The sequence below is a fragment of the Danio rerio genome, chromosome 8, assembly GCF_049306965.1.
Source record: "Danio rerio strain Tuebingen ecotype United States chromosome 8, GRCz12tu, whole genome shotgun sequence".
NCBI lineage: Eukaryota > Metazoa > Chordata > Actinopteri > Cypriniformes > Danionidae > Danio > Danio rerio.
The window spans coordinates 32,227,119-32,248,934 of record NC_133183.1 but is presented as its reverse complement, the minus strand read 5'-3'; the positions used below and the strand labels follow the sequence as shown (position 1 = coordinate 32,248,934).

Sequence of the window (21,816 nt, the reverse complement as noted above, 5' to 3'; positions counted from 1 at the left end):
ATTATTAAATGCACATGCTGAATCACTGATATGTGTTGCTTTGCACCTAGTCTCAGTTCTCAAGTTCAATTTTAAACAGTTTACTTCATTTTCAAGATCTTAGGTGAACTATCTGCTGCTGCTTTTAGTAGTATGACAGTAAACGTCATGTAAAATGGCATTCAAACTCACATTATTAGCATTGAACACTGAATAAAGCACATGAGGTGTTCCTGAGGTGATCATTGTCAGTTTATCCTGTTGTTCAGCTGAAATAAATCAAAGCCGTTTCTAAAATATAAATTTCAGGTGTTTGTTTGGACAAAAACTCCTTTTAGTATGAAAACTATTCCTTCTATTGCATGCCGTTGCTTTTATGTAGAACAGGACTTCAATCAGCCTTTAGGCTTGACAGTCAGGCACACTTCTGTTGGTTGCCGTCAATCTGACAACCTGTGCTTGCATGTGTTTTGAACCAGGTGTGCAATACCTAGTTCAACCACTGGGTGTCAAACTTACATACTGCACCTTGAAGACAAACAAGTTGTGTCTGTTAACAGTAAATGCACAGTGAACTAAAATGAATATGGAAGTTCTCATTAACAAAGCTTAATGTTGTAAAAACCCTTTACAATACATTAAATGACAAGACCTTATTATGCAGTGTTACCACTGCAAAGAGCACACTGGATGCATATTTTAAAACTCGGTTTTAGTTTTTTCTCCCTGTTTTTTTTATCACACATTCTTACACATCCCTGCCTCTTCTTTCCTTTCTTCAGCTCTATTTGAAAACTGATATAAAAACACAGACTAAAAAAAGTTTTCACAACTTTCCTTCATTCCTAGACATAAAAAGCAGCCCCGGTTCTTTCACTTCTCAGAAAACTCAGTTACAATCGCTATACTTATGCAAAAAAAAAAAAAAAAAAAAAACTGCAAAAGAACTCCTGAGAAATGTGTCAGGGCTGAAACCTGAGCGTCTCCTCATAAGGGAGGGTCTGATGGGGATAATGAGGGACATTTCCGCAGCCCAGTCAAGCGTGCTCCATCACAGGAGACCGAGAGGATCTGCAGGCCTGGCCTTTCATGCTGCTGGCTGTGTGGGTTCCTGGCGTGCTGATTTGTGACTTAAGATAAAAATCACATTGCCAGGGATTACCACACAACCGCCACCCGGACGGCTGCTATGCCAACCAGAGGCTCCGTCTTAATGCAGCTCCAGAAAATCATGAAGGTAGAAGAAGAGCAGGCTTTTCTCTGCAGGCCGAGAACTCTTTTCTAGCAGGTGCAGAGCTTAGCTGATTGGTGAACAGTGATTGAACTCTTTGTTCACAGTGGCTAAGTTCTGCATCTGAGGAGAGGATGACAGACTGAGGAAGACCCTCGAGGGGATGAGTTTTTTCTGCTCTTCATTCTTCAAATGGCTACAGATGTGAAGTGCGATGATTAGATGTGCAGATTACAAAAAGAAATGGAGGACTGCTGGAAAGAGATGATGTGGATGTACAGTGCTCAAGATAAATGAGTACACCGCATTTTGAAAATGAATATTTGTATCCATTTCTCAGTGAATATAGGTTATATATTTTGGTGCATTTGAACAATGCAGATTTATTAAACGGATATATTTATTCAAATGATATTTTAGTCATCAAACATATTTAGAAATAGAAAGATTATACATTTAATATCATAAGAAATATTGGGGGAAATCATTACAAACTACTAAATTTTAGATTTTTTTTATTTGTTTTTCTTGAATTTTGCTCTTTTTAAAATTTTACTTTTACATTTTTCTCTAACATATAAATTTGGATATACTACTTTTGGACTGTACACAAATGAATGTCGCAGCATAAGGACAATTGTCATATAGTCAAATATGCTGCTGGCAAATATGTGTTTTTTATCCTTGTTAAATACAGATTGTAATAACAACAATAAACAATTTTTTTTTAATGTTGCAAAGAAGCTGACTACAACTGAACATCGCTAAAACAACAAGAGATGGTAATTGATAAAAAAAAAAGCCTCAGAGGTGAAAGAAGGGCATTTTAATGGAAAACAAGTTGAAAGGGTACAGGAATATAATTATCTGGGCACAATCTTTGATACCACATTAAAGTTCCAGCAGAACTCAAAATTGTTACTAAGAAAGTTTATCAGAGAATGCATATTTTCAGGAAACTAAACTGTTTGTTTAGATAAAATATACTGAGAATTTTTTTATACTACCTATATTGAGTATATTAAGCTGTTCCTGTTGATGCTGATTCTACAAGATTATTGGTTTGCCTCTGCAGAGTCTAGCAGAGTTACATAAACAGCAAATGATAAGGAAAATTCAAAGTGTGAAAGGAGATGAATCCCATCCTCTGAAGCCTTTTTTTTTGTATTGTTGCCCTCTAAAAGAAGGTTTAGTAATATATATTATTATTATTATTTTTTTTTTTTATATATATAATTTTTTTGTTCCTAAGGCAATAAGGCTTTATAAACTTACATTTTTGCAAGTTTAAAAAATTTTAATGTATGGGTCTTTCTTTATTGCATTTTCTTTCTTTCCTTTTTTTTTTTTTTTTTTTTTTGTTTGTTGCTGTTTATGTGCTATTACTTATGAAGTTATTATGAAGCTGGATTGTGTTTTTTAATATAAAGTTTGGAAGTGATTTGTCTCTTTATGTGTTTGTTTTAGTTCAGAGATATAACTTGTTTATCTAAGGTACTTTTACTTGTATTGTGCAAAGTATCTTCGTAAGGCTTGTGCACATATTACACAGATTATTTTATTCAGATAAGGACACTTATAAACAAATCAAGTAATTAATGTTGTAAGGCTGAATAGGGCTGTGTTATTTGGGGAAAATATCTAATTGCGATTTTGATAACAGAAATTGCGATATTGATTTGATTTGCAATTTAGTTTTGAAGTCAAGCTTCAGCTCATTAATCTGTATTGTAGCTTCTTACTACTAAAATGCAATGAGTATTAGACAAAAAAGGAGACATGTAATAGACATGTAAGTAATAAAAGATATTAACTTACTCCAACATTTATTCAAATTATTTTTTAAATATTCAGAAATTAAACATTCATTTTTCTTTAGAGCAAACAGTACGTACAAATAAAATGTCTTACCTTGCTGAAAAGAAGTTAAACTCAAATTAGGGAGATAGTGTAGCTTATTATATAAACAAAAAATATAATTATAAAAATACAGAATGCTCAGCAAACTAACATGGCTAATAAGAGCATTTCTGTAGCTTATATTGTTTAAAAACAAAACATTTTCACAGATGCGACACAAAATATCACAACATTCAATGTACAACTGTGGTATTGTAACATGGCAAAAATGTGCGAGACAGAAGTGTCAATCTATTATAAAAAACGAACAAAAGTGTGCTCACTCAATTAGCTAGTAAGACTGTAACACAAAGATGGCAGTCACACATTTGCTATGGGAGGGGGAAATTAAATAATTTATATTTTAAATCACAGCCTCTTACGATTAGCTAATTACAACGTTTCAAATCGTGATTGCGTTTTAATTTCGAATAATTGCACAGCCCTAAGGCTAAAATACATTTTTGTTAAAAACGATGAAAGATTGCAGCATCTCATTTGCTAAAATGTTGTAAATTGATTGGTCAGAAAAAATCATCACTAAGTGTCGTTGAACTTGCAATATGTGATAACTAACTATTAAGCTGCTAGATATAAATAAATAGCCAGCAACAGGCAATACTGAATCATCGTCGCAACTTAAAAAAACAGCTGTCTTGTGGTTAATAGACAAGGTGCCATTTGTTTGAATGTTAAATGTTTTTTTTTTAATGCAGACTAATGCAGCATAAAAATTATATTTCACAGGACCAGTTGTAATTAACGACATTAAACCATTCTGTTTAATAAAGAAATTTATGCAAATAATTATGTTATCAATGCTGCTGTACAAAATGCTTTACATGCATATACAGTGCTACTTTGAAGGACACTTGGGACACTTTTTTTTAACATGTCAATAAAGTTAACCTTTAAAATGGTAAAAATGGCCCTGACTCCCTTATGAGATGTCTAATCGAGGTTAAGACCTGGTTGTCGTCACATCTTTTAAATTTCAATGAGGAAAAAACTGAGATGGTCTGGTTTGGGGATCCTACCTCTCTGGAATTATTAGGGTTTGGTGAGCTATCAACTTATCAAAAACCTGTTGTTAGAAACATGGGGTTTCAGTTCGATAGTGATCTGAAATTTAACAAACAAGTCAATTCAGTTGTTAAATACATTTTTTTTCCAATTATGACTTCAAGTGAAGAAATTTCTCTTATAATGACCTTGAGAAGGTGATCCATGCTATTATTTTGGGAAGACTGGACTATTGCAATTCTCTATATGTGGGTACTAGTCAAAATGCCCTGAATAGATTGCAATTAGTCCAAAATGCAGCAGTGAGACTTCTATCAGGTACTTGCAAGTATGAGCACATGTTGCTAGACCTTTCCTCTCTGGGCTGGCTGCCTGTTAGCTCACAGATTGATTTTAAACCAATCATTTTTGTTTTTAAGTCCTTAAATTATCTGGCACCACCTTGCTTATCAGACGTCCTACATGTATATAATTCTGGTAGGTCACTAAGGTCTTCTGATCAGTTTATTCTGTGGTACCAAGGTCCCGGTGTACGGGAAATGCGGATCAGGCTTTTGCTGTTATCGCCCCAAAACTCTGAATTGGACTTCCACCCCACATCAGACATGCACCAACTCTATCTGTTTTTAAAAGGCTTCTGAAACGGCATCTTTGTTCTTTAGCATTTGAGCCTTTTTAATGTTGAGGGGTTTGCCTTATGTTTTAATTGTTATGTATGCGATGTAGTATTTATTTTAATTAGCATTGATTGTGTTCAGCCTTTTGGACAACGTTGTGTTGTAAAAAAAAATGTGCTATATAAATAAAAACTACTTAACTAACCAACCTGTATTTGTAATCAAATACATTTCAGCCATAGGTGAAGATAAAAAAGCCTTATGTACTTTGTAGTTTATGTACTTTGCGTAATCAGATATGTTAAATGTGTCAGTGAAAGTTCCACCTTGCAAACTTTTAGCAGTTTCCAACCTGCAGTTTTGTCTTCAATGTCATTTAATGTGTTTTTCTGCCCTAGTTAATTATAGTGAGTTGAGCAACAAGTCGATTAACCTTCATGTCTATCCATAAGGTTGAAAACACTGATGTTACCTCTACAGTCCATCACTAATTAGAAGGTAAACTTTGTATTGTGTAAGTAGGAAGATGCTTTATGCAGCGTATTAACACATGCAAACTAGCTAATCTTTGGCCCCTAGTATTCAGTCTCTGATTTTCCCATCTCAGATTTTTCAATAGCTTTTCATACATCACCGTGCAGGCATTCTTTGAGAGTTTGCGGAGTAAAATGAAACTTTATCGTAGTGGTGCAGTATGATGCGGTTGGCTTCATAACGAGCTGATTGTGAGATCCCTTTCACGATGAGCATAAACTCTTGCCGAGAGCGCAGAGGTTGGCATGAAAGATGAAGAGCGAGTCTGAGATGGTGGAGATGCCTGTAATGAGGGCTGAGGAGAAGCAGACTGAGCTAATGGAGCCCACAGTGAGATGAGGAGCTTTTCCACTTTCTTTTCCTTTATGTAGCGTTGCTATGTATGAAAAACAAAACCATTTGACTCCCTCCAAAAACTGCTAGGCCACAAAATCCACATGAATTCTGGGAAATGTGGATTGGAGGGGGAACCAAGCGAGACATGGCCACACAGACCAAAACATCTGCATCTCTGGACTGTAAAAACAGCTCCACTTTTAGCTTTGATGGGTGAAATATGAAAGACAGCGTTCGAGACAGGAAGTTGTGCTTAAAAGGACCTCTGCAGATTGAGTTAGCGGACGGCCAGCGGGCCAGCACACCGCCTCCTAAGTCATGACAGATGTACGAGTTAAATATGAAGCTGGCCATAAATGACTATATTTAGAAGCTGTTTAAAGATGCATTACCATCCGAGGCTAGTAAAAATGGAATTAGTTGCACGGGCCGTATTTAAAATGTCATTAGGAGATATTGTGTGGGAAATGAAGTGCTAAGCACCTTCAGCTGAAGAGCGTGTGAGATCCTTCTGTTGAGTGGCTGGAGCTGAACGGGAGTCATATGAGAGATAGATGGAGCTGGCCTCCCGTGCCTACTGAGCTGATTACAGTACTGTGCAAACACTGGCTCAGTTCAGCAGGAACAGGAGTCTGGTCCACAAACTCCACCAAACACTGCTGCTTCAGCCTCATCCACACGCCTGCGTCATCAATTTTCTGTTAAGAGAAAAATGGATGTTAGATGTTCGTAACGTAAAGATGTTCCGTTGACAATTTACTGGAGTCTAAGCCTCAATAGTTGAACATGACTTCTGGGAGACATGTATCTTGTTCATTTACAGTTCAATTTAAAAAAAAAACAAGCTGTCATGATGACAAATCCCTTCATGGAGGAAGTCTAATAACGATTCTGCTCAAATAAATTCTGGCCTTTTCTATGAGTTATCTCATAGTACTAATAAGTGAAGTTTAATATATTAAACTAATTTCGAGAGGAGTACGTGCTCATGATTGACCCAGCTGGCTCAAATTAGCTAATCACGATTCTCCAATCAAAGGATCCTAAGTTCCTATATATATCCTCTTTTTCTTTCTACAACTGTCTTCGTCTTGAAGAAACCCCCCTCCCCCCCTTCTTCCACCTTTATCCAAAACGGGCAGCACGGCGGCCCATCAACCAGCAAGAATACCAATGGCTCTGTCTCCTTGCTGAACCATCTGGCATTTCTGCGCGGAGCTGGCATGTTCTCCTCGTGTCTGTGTGGGTTTTCCCCGGGTTCCCCGGTTTCCTCCCAACACCCAAATGTGCTCTACATTATAGACGAAATAAACCTAAGTCTCTTTTACCAGATGTCTCGCTCTCAGGAAGTTCACCTTGGCCTTAGCTGCGGGGGAGTTTTGAAATCGTCCTGAGCTCAATCTCCCCTCGCCCCGCAAAGGGAGAAAGCCCTGGACTCGAGAATCCCTTGAGCTCAGGGCTCTCTCTGGGGACAGCATGCCAAACAAGCTTTTTGTAAATCATGAGTTAAGTGTGAACTCTTAAAACTATTCCAGATGCATTTAAATACTTTGACTAAAATTTGGCAGAATGTCTTATTATACATGGAGTATGTGAATTTTCACAAAAAGTACAAAAAAGTAAAACAGAAGTTTTATACATAAACACATTTACACTTTTTTTGAATGAACATCATGGTTATTCCACCGAATGTTGGTTTCTTAACTCTTTTGAAGTTAAAACATTGGTATTGTGTTGTTTAAAGGTGCCATAAGATGAGAATATGGATATACCTGCACATTGCTTTACAATATTAATTGTTCAGTACATGAAAATGATATATCATGGACCTCATTGTTTCCCCATCCTCATGTAAATACAGTGAGAGTAAAATCTTGTTGAAAAACAGCCCAACCAGAACAACAGATTCACAATATTTTCTCCTCTTAATTTTAAGATGATTTAAGCTTGCATTATACTTACGACATACTGTATGTGTGGCTGTTATTTTAAAAAAGTGACAGGCTTTAAGAAAGAGTACGGCTGAGGAGCAGTTCTCTGATGCAAGCAACTCATCTGTTCAGTGTGTCAGAATGCAAAATGTGGGAAATATGGAATACAGATGTATTCAGTGCCACCCCAAAGAGGAATAAGGTCTATTGAAATGCATCTTTTGTTAGTTTAACATGTATATGGTGAAATTTGCCAGATATGTTTGTAGTGAGGCAACAGACACATGTACACATTCAAATGAGGCAACAAACACATTTAATTACTCAGCTTTATAATGCATGTATGTGATTCGTATCATATCACTCAGCTTGTCATATTTTTGTCAAAAGATTATCATTAATTTTAGCATTTAACAGACATTTTTATTTAAAGTGACTCACACACTGAACACACACACGTGGAGCAGTTGAGGGTTTGGTGCCTTGCTCAAGGGAATCACTTCAGCTGTGGTATTGAGGGTGGAGGAGAGTGTTTTTTTCACTCCCCCACCTACAATCAGTGCCAGAATGGGAATAAAAAAAACCTTTAGATAACAACTCTAACCATTAAGCAACAGCTGCCCATGGCCTCATTTAACAAAGAATCAACTCAATTTGTCCAAATATATTATATACCACACTGGTTCCCAAAGTGGGGGTTGCCTGGTGACTTCCAAAAATCTAATTCATTTTATTAAACTATTAGAATTACCGTATTTGATCCATAACCTACAGAAGAAACAAATAGTAGTTAATAGTTACATAAACATCATGCAAATAAAAAGCTACCAACCTTTCCTTTTTTTTGCGACCCCTGGGGTGATTATGTTATAATAAATACACAGCACACTGATTTTATGGCACAAGGTTGAACTTTAACACCTTTATGACACTCACATACATTAAAAATGAATACAGGCCACATCTGTACATGGAGGATGATCTCCGAGTGGTTTTCTTCAAAATTAAACGATGAATGGACTTGGGCCTATTGGTATGTGTGCCCTATTGTGTGCAAGGTTTTTATATTTATAACCACCTCAGAAGATAATGGGGGTCACAGGCTGAAGGTTTGGGAACCCCTAATATACCATACCATATCATGTTAGGGTCATTTCCTAGGGTTGTAAAGTAGTTTGGACAATTTTTGCACCTACCTAGACATTAGAGAACATTTTTATATATTGTATCAATGCATTCTATAGTTCTTTTAAAAGTGAATTTATGATGACTGTAAACAACACTTTTTATTTTATGCAAAAAAAAAAAAAAAAAATTGCAATGCTTCTTTTCTGTTATAATTATTTATTTTAAAAAATTAAAATAAAAAACAAGAGTGCTGCACTGGTCTCTTTACATAGTCATCGTTGCACTATTTTAATAATTCGAGGAAAATCTTATACAAAAAAAAAAAAATAATTAAATACTCCAAGGCACTTGGATAAAGATTAAAAAGTTTTTCATTAAACTGGGCTGTCACTAAAACAAAAAGATCTATTCATTTTGGAACATGAATTACCATTGTTATAAAAATAAACATACCTTGATACATTATTTCTGATGCCAAGACCACAATTCATAGTGGTAATAATTCTGGCTCTTCTCTTTTGCAGGTTTCAGAACTGTCTGCTCTCTAGTCACATGTTCAACTGAGGGAAGTCAAGCAGGATCCCGCTGTCATCTGCTCACTGGTGCTTTAAAGAGAACAACCAGAGGAATATGCACACAAACACAGTCCCTGTCATAACTAGGGCTTTGTTTTCCATCACTGCACATTCAAGTTACTGTATAGAACACATGGAATAAAAGCCAAATGTCATATTTTTGTATTGTCATAAAGAAATAAAAAGATGGTACACAAATATCGGTGTCATTGTAAAGTGTCAGAGAGTGACTACCTGAAATTCCATACTGAGGCGCACCCTGTTTTCATGCACGATGAAGCAAGTCAGCGTTTCGTGAACCTGTTCACCCTATGCCCATCACATCAAGTCCCGATCAGATAGGAAGAAAATGTTTGTGGTAAAAATATGATTATCATGCATGTTTGCACACTAAACAAGTCACCTTATCTTCAATGTTGGCATTTTTACTAAACTGAACACATTCAGGGTCATTTCTGTCGCTGACACAGTAAATATCTTTCACATTACATTGTGGTTACACATAAAAATCATTTATTTGTTAATCAATATTAAAGGGATTCACCCAAATTAAAATTCTGCCATTACACAAACACTTCATTTTACTGCTGGTTCAATCTACTTTTTCCTACTTTGTTTCAGTTTTTTGGGAGGGTTTGCTTTGTTCAATCCACAAATGACTGTTAAAAAAAAAAAAAAAAAAAGACTACCATGGATGTCAATGGTCCCAACATTCTTCAAAAAAAAAATCTTCTTTTGTGTTCAACAAAACTCAAACTGTTTTGGAATGAGACGGGTGAGAAAATGATGGCAGGATTTACAATTTTGGAAGTATCGGGATGCATCTAGGCCTGCAGTTACTCTAGTATCGAATCTGATAACTTGTGCTGTAATTTTGTTTGTTACACAATGCAGATCTTCCAATACTGTAAGGTCACAACACTAATTATAACATTGATATTTCTGAAAAATTATGAACAAAATACTTTTATAAGCAATAAATTAGCAATGGTGGGGCACAGTCTGAACTGTTTTGTTTACACAGTTAAATGCACAGCATTCTGTGTGTACTCTATTTAATATTGTGCATAAACAGATGCCTGACATGCGCAGTAGAATTCACTATAATCTAGAGTCTGCAGTTTTTATGAGTGATTAAATGTCTTTGTTTTTGTTTAAAGCAGAGTTGCAGATATATTTTAATCTCCTTACACAAGCACTTATCAAGGTGGGCTTCTACTGTTTTTGCATCTTCAGTAGATTGTTGTTGTTCTTGTTCTGTCTCCTTTATTGATGCACTTATTTAACAACCAAAAATAAATAAATAAATAAAAGTTCTGAAATTGGACACCTTCATACACTCAACTAATGCAGGTTTAATGATGTAACGGAAGGGACGGGGCTATTGATGATGAATAATATGAACGATGATGAATGGATACCCTTATTTTAAGGTTAAGAAATGTATAATTTGAGGACTTGGAGAAAAGAAATCAAGTACTATCATTTTGAAATTGTGTTTATTACAACATATTGTATCATAAGCACCAGCTGTCTCAGGCAATTGATTTACAGTCTGAAAAGAAACGGAGATAGAACAATAAACTATTCAAGACGGCAAAAACAACAGACACTCATGTTGACAAGTGCTTAGAGAGGGAATTAAAAGATTTCTGCAAAAAGATATTTTTATTGCTAGAAAGAATGAACATTTCTAGTAGCTGTCACAGCCTTTTAAAGGAATAGACCACCCAAAAAAATGAAAATGTACACACTATTTACTCTCAAATGGTTGCAAACCTCGATGAGTTTCTTCATTCTGCTAAACTGTAAAGAACATATTTTGAAGAAAGCTGAAATCCTGTAATCACTGACATCAATAGCTTTCGTCAAAACACATACTTTCAATTCGATTCCACATCTATTCAACGAAGGTCGAACAGGTTTATTTAGCCAATTCATTTGTTTTATGTTCAATCCACTTGAATGACATTCAAACATGAATGAATTGCGTTGGTGTAACGACAAGGTTAATGGACGTGTAAAAAATTGAAAAGCATATAATATCTATATAAATAAATCTTTGCCTGTTTAAATTAAAAAGAAAAAGACTTCTAAGAGCAGGGGTGCCCAAACTCGGTCCTGGAGGGCTGGGGTCCAGCAAAGTTTAGTTTCAACCCCAATCAGACACACCTGGCCTAGCTACTCAAGCTCTTACTAGGCTTTTAAGAAACATACCTGCAGGTATGTTGGATCTCCAGGACACTGACCATCCAGGACCGAGTTTGGGCACCCCTGTCTTAAGAGTTTAATCTGCACTTAAAAGATTTAGAACAGGGATGTCAAACTCAATTCCTGGAGGGCCGCAGCCCTGCACAGTTTAGTTTCAACCCTGCTCCCACACACTTACCTGTAGGTTTCAAACAAGCCTGAAGGACTCCATTAGTATGATCAGGTTTGTTTAATTAGGGTTGGAAGTAAACTGTGCAGGGCTGCGGCCCTCCAGGAATAGAGCTTGGCATGCCTGATTTAGAAGGTTTTGAGGTTATCAATTTGAAGAAGAGCAGCCCTCATTGGGTGTTGGCAGCTTCATTAATAACAATATTTCTAGTGACCACTCAGTGGGCCACAACTGTGCTAATGCCAGTTCTGATATCTCAGTCAACTGGAGGCATTATTAAAACAGTTGCAGGTTGAACTGCAATAAGCAACAGAAAGTTCTGGTAATTCAAATGAACATGATTTGACAATTGGTTCCAAATGAATTTTGCTTGTGGGTTCAATTTATGTAAAAGATCAGTTGAAATAATTAAGTGGAAAAGTTTTCCGTAAATTAAGTTAGTTCAACACCTTGTTTAAGTGTAACACACAATGCTGCATCTTTGCATTGTGTTGTTAACACCCCTATTGACACCAGTCATTTTCAAATAAAAGCATAGTGATTGTGAGGCTGTAAATTCAGAATGACCTAGTTTTGATTGATAAACACATGCTAGAGAGACTGAATAATGAAAAAGCCGTGGGGAAATAGTCCTACAGGGAGAGCCAGACCCATGGAGAAGCACTGATGAAGTCTAGAAAGTACAGTACACAGACACTAAACTCTTCAGGAGGCCGTGCACTGGGATTACCCCCCCCCCACCCCACACACACACACACACACACACACACACACAAACACAAACACAAACACACACACTTGAGCATTCATGTGGTGAGAAGGACTCCGGCATGCTCTCCTGTCAAAAGAGTGTGTGGGAGGACAGAGAGCGAAGATAAACGGCGTGTTAGCGAGACGGAGCTTCACAGTCAAACAACAAAGACGCCGATTCCAAACATTCACGAAATACAACCCGCACATCTGACAGCAGTCGCATCCCTGGAAATTTACTTTCTCCCATTCGCGTTTGATGTCATCCAAACACACAGATACAAATACATGTGTTGCTTTTATTTGGCTCAATACATCAAGTGCGGAGAGAGGCCCGTTCTTGGGTTTTAAGGGGAGAACACCCACTGCTTTTCAAGTTAAAAACGGCAGCTGCGCTTCTCTTCTATAAATGCCGTATCGTCCCACCCAACGCTTCGCTGCGTAACCGAGCCACGCCAGGATTCCTTCTCCTAATAAACAGTTTTGTTGGAGCACTAGAAGCTGGGAGTTTTTACGCGAGACTCTCAGGTTTGGAGGAGGGTGTCCTGAAGTGTCCTCAGCCTGGAATGAACCCTGTCGTCCCGTGAGGAAGCGCTGTTTAGTCTGCAGCGAATGGAGGCAAGGATCCACAGTGCCCTGCGCCTCACAGCAGTCTCAGTCAGCACCTGCCAGCATCACAAAACACACACACGCGGTTAAACGGTCATCATAGAAGTCCAGTAAACTAATACAGTTATTAAGATGAGCTAGTGAAGTGAGTGATGTATATTATTCTGTCATTATTTACTCCCATTCTTTGCCTGGACACAGGGAACATTTTGGTTAGTTTTTAATGCTGTTTTTTTTTTTCAGTTGTGTGATCACAAGAGGTCAGCCAAAACATACCATCAGTTCCACATCAGTTTAGCTTTTTTAAGTTACGTTTCACAGAGATCCTTCTAGGCCTGTCACAATAATCAATATATCAACTTATCGTGCAATATTTGGAGATGACCTTAATCATTTTTGCCATTGCAATGTACACTCACCGGCCACTTTATTAGGTACAACTGCTTGTTAGCGCAACTTTCTTATCAGCCATTCACATGGCAGCAACTCAATGCGTTTAGGTAGTAGACATGGTCAAGACCATCTGCTGCAGTCCAAATCGAGCATCAGAATGGAGATGAAAAGTGATTTAAGTGACTTTGAACGTGGTAAGGTTGTTGGTGATGGTCTGAGTATTTTAGAAACTGTGTACCCATCTTCTGATAGCTACTTCCAGTAGGACAACGCACCATGTCAAAGCGTGAATCATCTCAGACTGGTTTAAACACGATGACAATGAGTTCATTGTATTCAAATGGCCTCCACAATTACCAGACCTCAATCCAATAGAGCACCTTTGGAATGTAGTGGAATGAAAGATTTGCATCATGGATGTGCTGCTGACAAATCTGCAGAAACTGCTATCATGTCAATATGGACACAAATCTTAGAAGAATATTTCCAGTACCTTGTTGAATCTATAGTATGTCACGAAGGATTAAGGCAGTTTTGAAGACAAAATGAGGTCCAACCCGGTACTAATAAGGTGTACCTAATAAAGTGGCCAGTGTGTGTATATTTACAAATTCACAAATAATGTTTGAGCCATTTTACGATGACATTTCCATTCGCCCTCCCCGGTATCTAAGTTTATAACTGTACATTTACCTAATAGAACATTTAATAGTGTATATATAATAGGACTTTTACCTTTTTGACATCAAATTATAGAATTGAAATAAATTTAAGAATGCTAAGTAATGTAAAGTGTTCATGGCTATTTTCATTATTATGCCGTTATATAACCATTATGTAATAAGAGGCATAAAATGATCTCAAAATGACAATTATATCGCTTATCACAACAATAAACGTGACAATATATGGCACTACAAAAATTCTTTATCATGACAGGGCTAGAACCTTCCATATTATTTTAATAATCAATTATATGGCAGTGCAACAGTTGAACAAACTCGTGTCGAGTAAAAAAAAAGTCTAAATTATTTCAATTCAGAACGTTTATATCATGAGTAAAATTAATTTAACATCATCAACACTTTTTATGATGATAAACCAAAGTTTAAGTTTGTTTTATATCTACCAGACAATTCTAAAAGAGAATGGATTAGTTTTATTTATTTTTTGTTATTAAATAGGATAAGGGAATTAATTAATTGTGTAAAAATCTTTACAAACCACATTGGACTGACATTGTGGTAGTGTAATACAACCTAAAAAACTGCTGGGGGCTCTTTTTATAAAGAAAACAAAACAAAAAAGTGAAGTAAATAAGTCAATGAAAACCTTCCTCTGCAGTGAGCTGTTAACACAAGAATGACTGCAATCAGACCACTCGCTTGCTAAAGAATTGCATCAGTAAATGAATCATCCTTCTGAACCAGTTCAAACCGCTGACTTGAGTTTCAGCAAAAAAAACTAATCAAAAATGAATAATGATTTAAATCTCAGTCTGCTGCTCATTCAAATCTAGCAGAGGACTCTAGAAATCTTGGATTTTAAAATGATCCAAAGTGCTTTTATGGTTTCTGTTTTTCAGTTTCGATCTTTAACAGCCTGTGGTCACTATGAATTGTTGCATGTGCATGAATATTATATTAAATACCACATAAAATACCAATTCTGAATAAATCATAGAGTAACCAAAGCTGAGAGGACTATCAAAACTCTGCATTCAAGCTTTTGTTTGCAGACTTTTATTTATCATTGTGTGTGTGTGTGTGTGTGTGTGTGTATGTGTGTATGTGTGTGTGTGTGTGCGTGCATGAAGCTGAAACGCTTCTGATTTTAAATGTGTCGTAAACAGCCAGCAGCCCGTTTTATTCTGTTGTTCTCTGCATACCACGAGAACTAGCGTAGGGTCAATAAAGGCACTGATGACAACTTAATTGGGCTCCGCGCAGCCCTCGTCTCGTCTTGAATAGGCCACCGGGTTCGCATGAGCAAACCCCTGGCATTTGAAGACGTAAATGTAATTTCACAGTGTGCTAAAACTGACTCACTGAAGACCTCACCTTGTCACTTATTTCAGTGATAATGCTAACAGGTCCGTGGGAAAAGACGGCAAAGTTTGAAAACAGATGCAAGACAAGGTTTGCCGAAATGGAGGAGGAGGACAACAGCTCTTTCACAGCACTGAGGTGTCTGGGAGGAGGAGGATGATTGAGAAACAGCATCCTCAGATGAGTCCAGGCTTCTCTGGCCACTGCCTGAGATTAAGACAAAGAGGAGGAAGCCATCAGTAATTTTCCAGTCTGCTTCACTTTGCTGTTTTTAACTTGTGACGTAGGGTGGACTGGCTGCGCTGCCATAATTAGATCTCTTACGGTTTGCTGGGAGCGCTGGTGCCCTCTGTTGGTGGGGTGGTGGAAGAACGTCAGCAGCCACAGCAGCGCTTCCGTGTTTCCAGACGCTGCCAGAACAAGCAGCTCGACGGCTGTGTCCACCCAATACCCACAACGCACCAGCAGGAACCAAGCCTCAAACATAGGCTGATACGCCCTAGAAAATCACCATCCATCCAAACACAGTGAAAAACAGAACTGTTATTTGCTGTTACATATGTGGAGGCATGAGTAGATTGAGTGAGTTTCTGGTTAAGAGAAAGAGATTTTTTTTCATGACTGATAGATGCATGTTCTAGTTTATCATCCTGATGACACCTGCAGTTGACACTTTTGCAATAAATATAAAAATATGCACACTTTTATGCAAAAGACCATATGACAACAATGGCTATAACTAGAAAAATCTATAAAATGCACTGAAAATGAAAGTTATTATTATTGTGAAGAAACGATTATGGCTGAGAGCCAAATTGTTGTTGTTTTTGTTGTGTTTAATTATTATTACTTTTATTCAGCAAATATAGATTTTATATACACATACACATATACATATATATATGATGGTTTATTGTGGGTATGTTGTTTACATAAAGAAATCTGTGTTACAAGTTAAACAAAAATTCTAATAATGAATTATATTTTGAATTAAAACAGTATTTGTCTTGCGTTTACATTAATTTTACATTAAGCTTCAGTCTTTTCACGATTAATTTTTTTTTAAGTGCGATTAATTAGTTAATTTTTTTAATCGATTGACAGCACTAATATATATATATATATATATATATATATATATATATATATATATATATATATATATATATATATATATATATATATTAATTCGACTTCTGATTGGGAGGTTATGTCCGGTCCCGATTATGTGATTGGATCTGGATATCCCTAGTGATCTCTAAATGTGTAAAGAATTACCATAAATAGTTCTATACACATCAAAGTTTAAATTAATATACCTGATTTGTCCTGCTAAATTTATAACATACTTCATCCTTATGTGCATATATTATACATGCACATCTATTAGAATGGGGCTTTGAAAGGAGGGTAACATCTACAGTACAAAAGACCTCATGAATTATAATAGATCAATTTTCAAGCTTTTCAAGACATTTAAACACGATACTTGGTCTCGACGTGGACAGAGCTTTTTTCAGGACAAGGATTTGTGAAGAGGAGCTGTGTACTTGAAGTGAAAATCTATCACTGAAAATCTGTTCATCTGTGTCCAAATGCTCTCCTGTGTCAAACCTGAGCTGCCTAGAAACATACAGGATCAAATCTCTCTACTAAGAGCACTGCGGATGATAAGAGAGCGATGAAGTGTAGAGTGTCTTAAAGCTCATCTCACCTGACATCTTCCTCCTCATTCTCCGTCACGCTCTGAAGTAAACTTGTGATCCAGCTCAGATGATCCAGCCAGGCCTCCCTGGGAACCTCTGAAAGACGGTGAAATGAGAAGTGCAGAAATGAGACACTTTTGAAATTGATTTGGAGCTGGATATCTAACTTACTCACTGATAACAAACCTGCAGTTGAATTAAATGTACCAATCCTTCAGTAAGACTTAAATTATATTTGGCCAGTGATACGTATGGAAATGTTGCTGCCTGCTATATTGTCATTAGAGATTTTGGTCTTTATGAATATATCTAAATTATTATCCTTAAGGTGATGTGAATCTCTTCTAAAGCATACAAATACCATAATATGTTTGCAAATATTTAAGAAACATGCCAAGTGAGCATACTTGATTATCTAAAAAACAATGCTGAAGTCAGATATTCTGCGTTGAAAATGCATTTTACGTGCCGGAAAGCTGTGTTTTGTAATTTTAACCTGCCCAATGCTAGTTTAGCCAATTATATTTCAGCACACTGGGTTACCTTGGTGGAAAACAGCGCATTACATTTATTCATTCATGCAAATCTTTAAGAAAGGCTCTGAAATCATGCAAGCGACCGAAATGCAACCTCCGGTGGACAGTAGCAGGCTTCAAAATGAGACACAGAATTAATTATCAAATGATATAAATATTATGAACGTAAACATCAGGTGAGCAAGTTACGTTGTAACGGCATGGTTTTCGCTACATTAATTTTTCCATGGTGGGGCGCATGCCAAAATTAATCCCGCCATTTCACTTTACTTCAGGGCGCACTCTGTAGGTCTATTGGAGACATTTATAAATATTCCCAGCAAATCTTATAAATGTTAAAGACATACTTGTTACATAAATGCACGAAATCGCACTTCAGCAGGATTTATTTGAGAGCGCACAAGAAGATCTGCGCTTGAGCAGTTTGAGGGGGCATGCAAGAAGTTTTGTGCACGAGTAGAGGAAATCGGCGTGCAAGTAAAGTGATTTTCATGCTCGTAGGCTATTACATAAATGCATATAATAAACTAAAACTCGAACCAGTGACCTTCTTGCTGTGAGTTGACAGTGCAAACCACTGATCCTATTTAAATATATTTTAAAATGAAATGTATTCAAGTGATTTCAAAGCTGAATTATTAGTCACATGATTCTGCGGAAAACATTCTGATATGCTGGTCAAGTTACCAAGTTACCATTCTAAAACTTTGGACCAGTAGTTTATGACTTGTTTATATATAAATGTACTAAATCGCACTTCAGCAGGATTTATTTGACAGCGCACAAGAAGATCTGCGCTTGAGCAGTTTGAGGGGGCATGCAAGAAGTTTTGTGCACGAGCAGAGGAAATCGGCGCGCAAGCAAAGTGATTTCCATGCTCGTAGGCTATTACATAAATGCGATCTTGAATACTGCGCTCACAACATTTGTCATTGAAATATTGCCACAGGCAGTCGGTAGATCTGTGTAAAAAGGCCTGCCTCCACAGCTGGAAAAAATCCTAGAGGAAACACTGAACCGCGTGTCCTAACAACATGCTTCGTGACGAGATACGCAGTGATAAGCAATTTAGCTGTTTGCACCAGACGAAACGTGACAGAAATTTACATACAGCCATTCAGAAGCACAGAATCTGCAATCACTCACAAAATAAGGTTTATAGTGTATTTAATACATATTCAATACACTTTAACATTATTAAATGTAAACTACATGCTGAATCACTCATTTGTGTTTAGTTCTAAAGTACAATTTAAATGGTTTATTTTATTTTCAAGATCTGAGGTGATCTGCTGCTGCTGCTTTTAGTAGTATGGCATTAAATGTCATTTAAAATGGCATTCAAACTCACAATATTATCATTTAACACTGAACAAAGCACATGAGGTGTACCTGAGGTGATCCATGTCATAGTTTTCTGTTGTTCACTTGTGAGAAATAGAAGCTTTTCAAACAAATCCATTTGTGGTGTTGGTTAGGGCAAAAACTCCCTTTAATAGGGAAAATATTCCTTCTATCGGGTGCCGTTGCTTTTATTTAGAACATGGTATAAATCACTTGCTCCTGTCCTTAATCTGGTAACCTGTGCTTGTGTTTGTTTTGATCCAGGAGTGCAATACCTAGTTCAACCACTGGGTGTTAAACTTTTTGCCTACTTGTTCTGATGTATATAAAAAAAGTAATAAAAACAAAACTAAATAAAATGCATTTTTTGATTTATAATTTTTTTAAAAGTTTTTGTTATCTGCACTTTAATGTAAGGGGAACAAAACAATGAAAAATAGATTTCCTTTTCTTATAGTTATATACTGTACACACACACACACACACACACACACAATATTTATACAATTGTGTTTCTATTAAATATATTCATTCATTCATTTATTCATTCATTTTCCTTGAGCATTGAGCCTTAATTGAGCATTAATAAAGTTTTTAAACTAAACTAAACACGGGGAGAACATGCAAACACCACACAGAAATGCCAACTGGCCCAGTCGGGACTCGAACCAGTGACCTTCTAGCTGTGAGTTGACAGTGCAAACCACTGAGCCTATTTAAATATATTTTAAAATGAAATTTATTCAAGTGATTTCAAAGCTGAATTATTAGTCACATGATTCTGCGGAAAACATTCTGATATGCTGGTCAAGACACCTTTACTATTCAAAAAGAAGATTTTTGCTATTCTTTGGATCAAATAAATGCAGAAGAGATTTCTTTGAAAACATATAAAAAAAGTTACCATTCTAAAACTTTGGACCAGTAGTTTATGACTTGTTTATATATAAAAAAAAATATTTTGGTAATTTAGTATTATTTTTTTTTATTTATTATTATTTTTTTGTAATTTTTTGATATAGCAAAACTGTGAACACTGTTTCAGGCTAGCAGAAAAAAAAACTTAAATACACTTTTAAGTATTAATTTTAATGCATCTTAAAATGATGCTTTATGTAAATAATTATTTTCAGTTTTTTTTCTCTCAAAAGATTTGCAATTCTTATTCTTAGAATAGGAAAGTAAAATATTTCACAAGAAACAGTGAACATGTGTTTTTAGTGATCAGAGTTTCAAATGTTTAGATCACAATCCAGTATATCCAATTTATTAGTTGGCATCAAAAATAAACATTCTCATGAAAATCCCAAAACATTGAACCCTATTATCATTTTAAGAGAAAAAAAAACAAGTGAGTAAATGACAAAAATGTCATGTCATGTCATGTCAGATGGATGAACCGTCATGCAAGTCCTGTAAAGCACCATAGTCTACGTTTAGCTCAGAGAGGTAAATAACTAACTCCGGCATTCAAAGGTCTCCTTTCAGAGACCACAGCACCTTCATGTCAACCATTCCAGGTATAATGACAATTGAACCAGTGCAAACAAATAACAGCAAAGAACTAAAGAGCTCCTAGTGCAGCAGGCACCCGAGTTCTGCAGCTATTCTTTTGCTGTGCTGCTTATAGAATAGCTGGCATTGTGAGGGTTTCCTCTGGAGCTCAAGGGGCACTGAAGAGCCCGGGGTCCTTTGGGAGCTGAGCCAGAGATAGATATCAGAGGGAGGCTACAGGAGGAAGGAGCCTGTTTGTGTGGGACTGCTCTGATGGAGGGAGCGAGATAAAACCAGGATTTGGAAACTTCCGACGGTGGACGTTCAGGATCAAGGTCTCAAAAATAAAACTCTAAATACTCGCTGAGACAATGCTGAATATTTTAGTCAGCTGATGAGGTAATGGTTTTGAATAAGAGGGTGTGGTTGGTGTATGAGTAAAAGTAAGAGATTAGGTGTTTTTGTGGTCGGACATAATTAGACTACTCTGCAGCTGTGGTTTCCTCTTATGCTAGGATGCCCGCATAATATTAGTCGACATGTATTTAGAAAAGGCCATTTGTATACAGCAGGTTATCAACAGGGTAGGACAGAACCTGCGGATATTTTTTGCCATCTCTGGAGAATTTTGAGGGGGAAAAAATGCAGAATTATGTGGAATTATTTTGAGAGAATAGTGACAAAAAAGTTAAAATAAAAATAACAACTTTAACTTTTATTTAAAGTTTACAATCCAAATCTAATTAGATCCACTAGACTGGTAAACAAAGTCTCTTCTAATATATCAACTACTGTTAAAGTCTGTATAATATTACTTTACAAAATTGCATATTACCCAATAATGTTAATTAAATTATTATAAAAACTGAATAACTATATATATTTAAACCCATGTACAGTATACAGGTAAAAAAAGAAAAACTCGATGGGTTTAAAAAATTCTGCATGTGAAGATTACTATTCGTTTATGTGGGCCTAGTTGAGGCAAATTTTAAGACTTTACAATAATATTTCATATATAACAGTATTTATTGTAGGCATATTTTACATCTGAGCAACATTTGTTGTTGTTTTTGCAATTTCCATAGTTTTTTTTCTCTATAAAGATAAACTGAAAAAATACATGTGCAATAAATATATCATCTGTGCCAATTCAATTCACCACCCAAATATTTTTTTGAAAATAAGTTCATTTTAGATGACAGAAATAACCCTGGTATATAAACCTGATATATACTTAGGATAGTTCAATCAAAAATAAGTCAGCTTGAGATTCTTTCTTCTTTTAAAAATGTATAACTAT

At 36.3% G+C, this 21,816-nt stretch overlaps 2 protein-coding genes and 3 non-coding genes across 12 annotated transcripts in view; 4 read left to right on the top strand and 1 right to left on the bottom strand.

The window, feature by feature from the left end:
• The window catches only part of aopep (aminopeptidase O (putative)), a 161,539-nt gene extending 152,088 nt beyond the window's left edge, over positions 1 to 9,451 (top strand). For all 3 annotated transcript variants that reach the window (XM_073909595.1, XM_073909594.1, XM_005167175.6), the window contains one exon: positions 9,203 to 9,451. The gene's annotated coding sequence lies outside the window, so the exon portion shown is untranslated. The remainder of the gene's footprint in view (positions 1 to 9,202) is intronic.
• Positions 1,072 to 1,155, top strand: mir23b-2 (microRNA mir-23b-2). Its single transcript, NR_161926.1, has one exon. It is a non-coding gene; the product is annotated as a microRNA mir-23b-2 (primary transcript).
• mir27b (microRNA 27b) lies at positions 1,255 to 1,345 on the top strand. The gene has a single exon (NR_030033.1). It is a non-coding gene; the product is annotated as a microRNA 27b (primary transcript).
• mir24-3 (microRNA 24-3) lies at positions 6,147 to 6,288 on the top strand. Its single transcript, NR_030026.1, has one exon. It is a non-coding gene; the product is annotated as a microRNA 24-3 (primary transcript).
• A 3,211-nt stretch (positions 9,452 to 12,662) lies between the features above and the next one.
• Positions 12,663 to 21,816, bottom strand: part of fancc (FA complementation group C) — a 44,592-nt gene continuing 35,438 nt past the window's right edge. For 5 of the 6 annotated variants that reach the window (XM_073909836.1, XM_073909837.1, XM_073909838.1 and 2 more), the window contains 4 exons: positions 17,148 to 17,235; positions 15,758 to 15,932; positions 15,446 to 15,640; positions 12,663 to 13,048 (listed from right to left, as the gene is read on the bottom strand). In XM_073909836.1, coding sequence (XP_073765937.1) covers positions 12,908 to 13,048; positions 15,446 to 15,640; positions 15,758 to 15,932; positions 17,148 to 17,235 — 599 coding nt within the window. In that variant the 3' untranslated portion in view covers positions 12,663 to 12,907. 6 annotated transcript variants of the gene reach the window in all.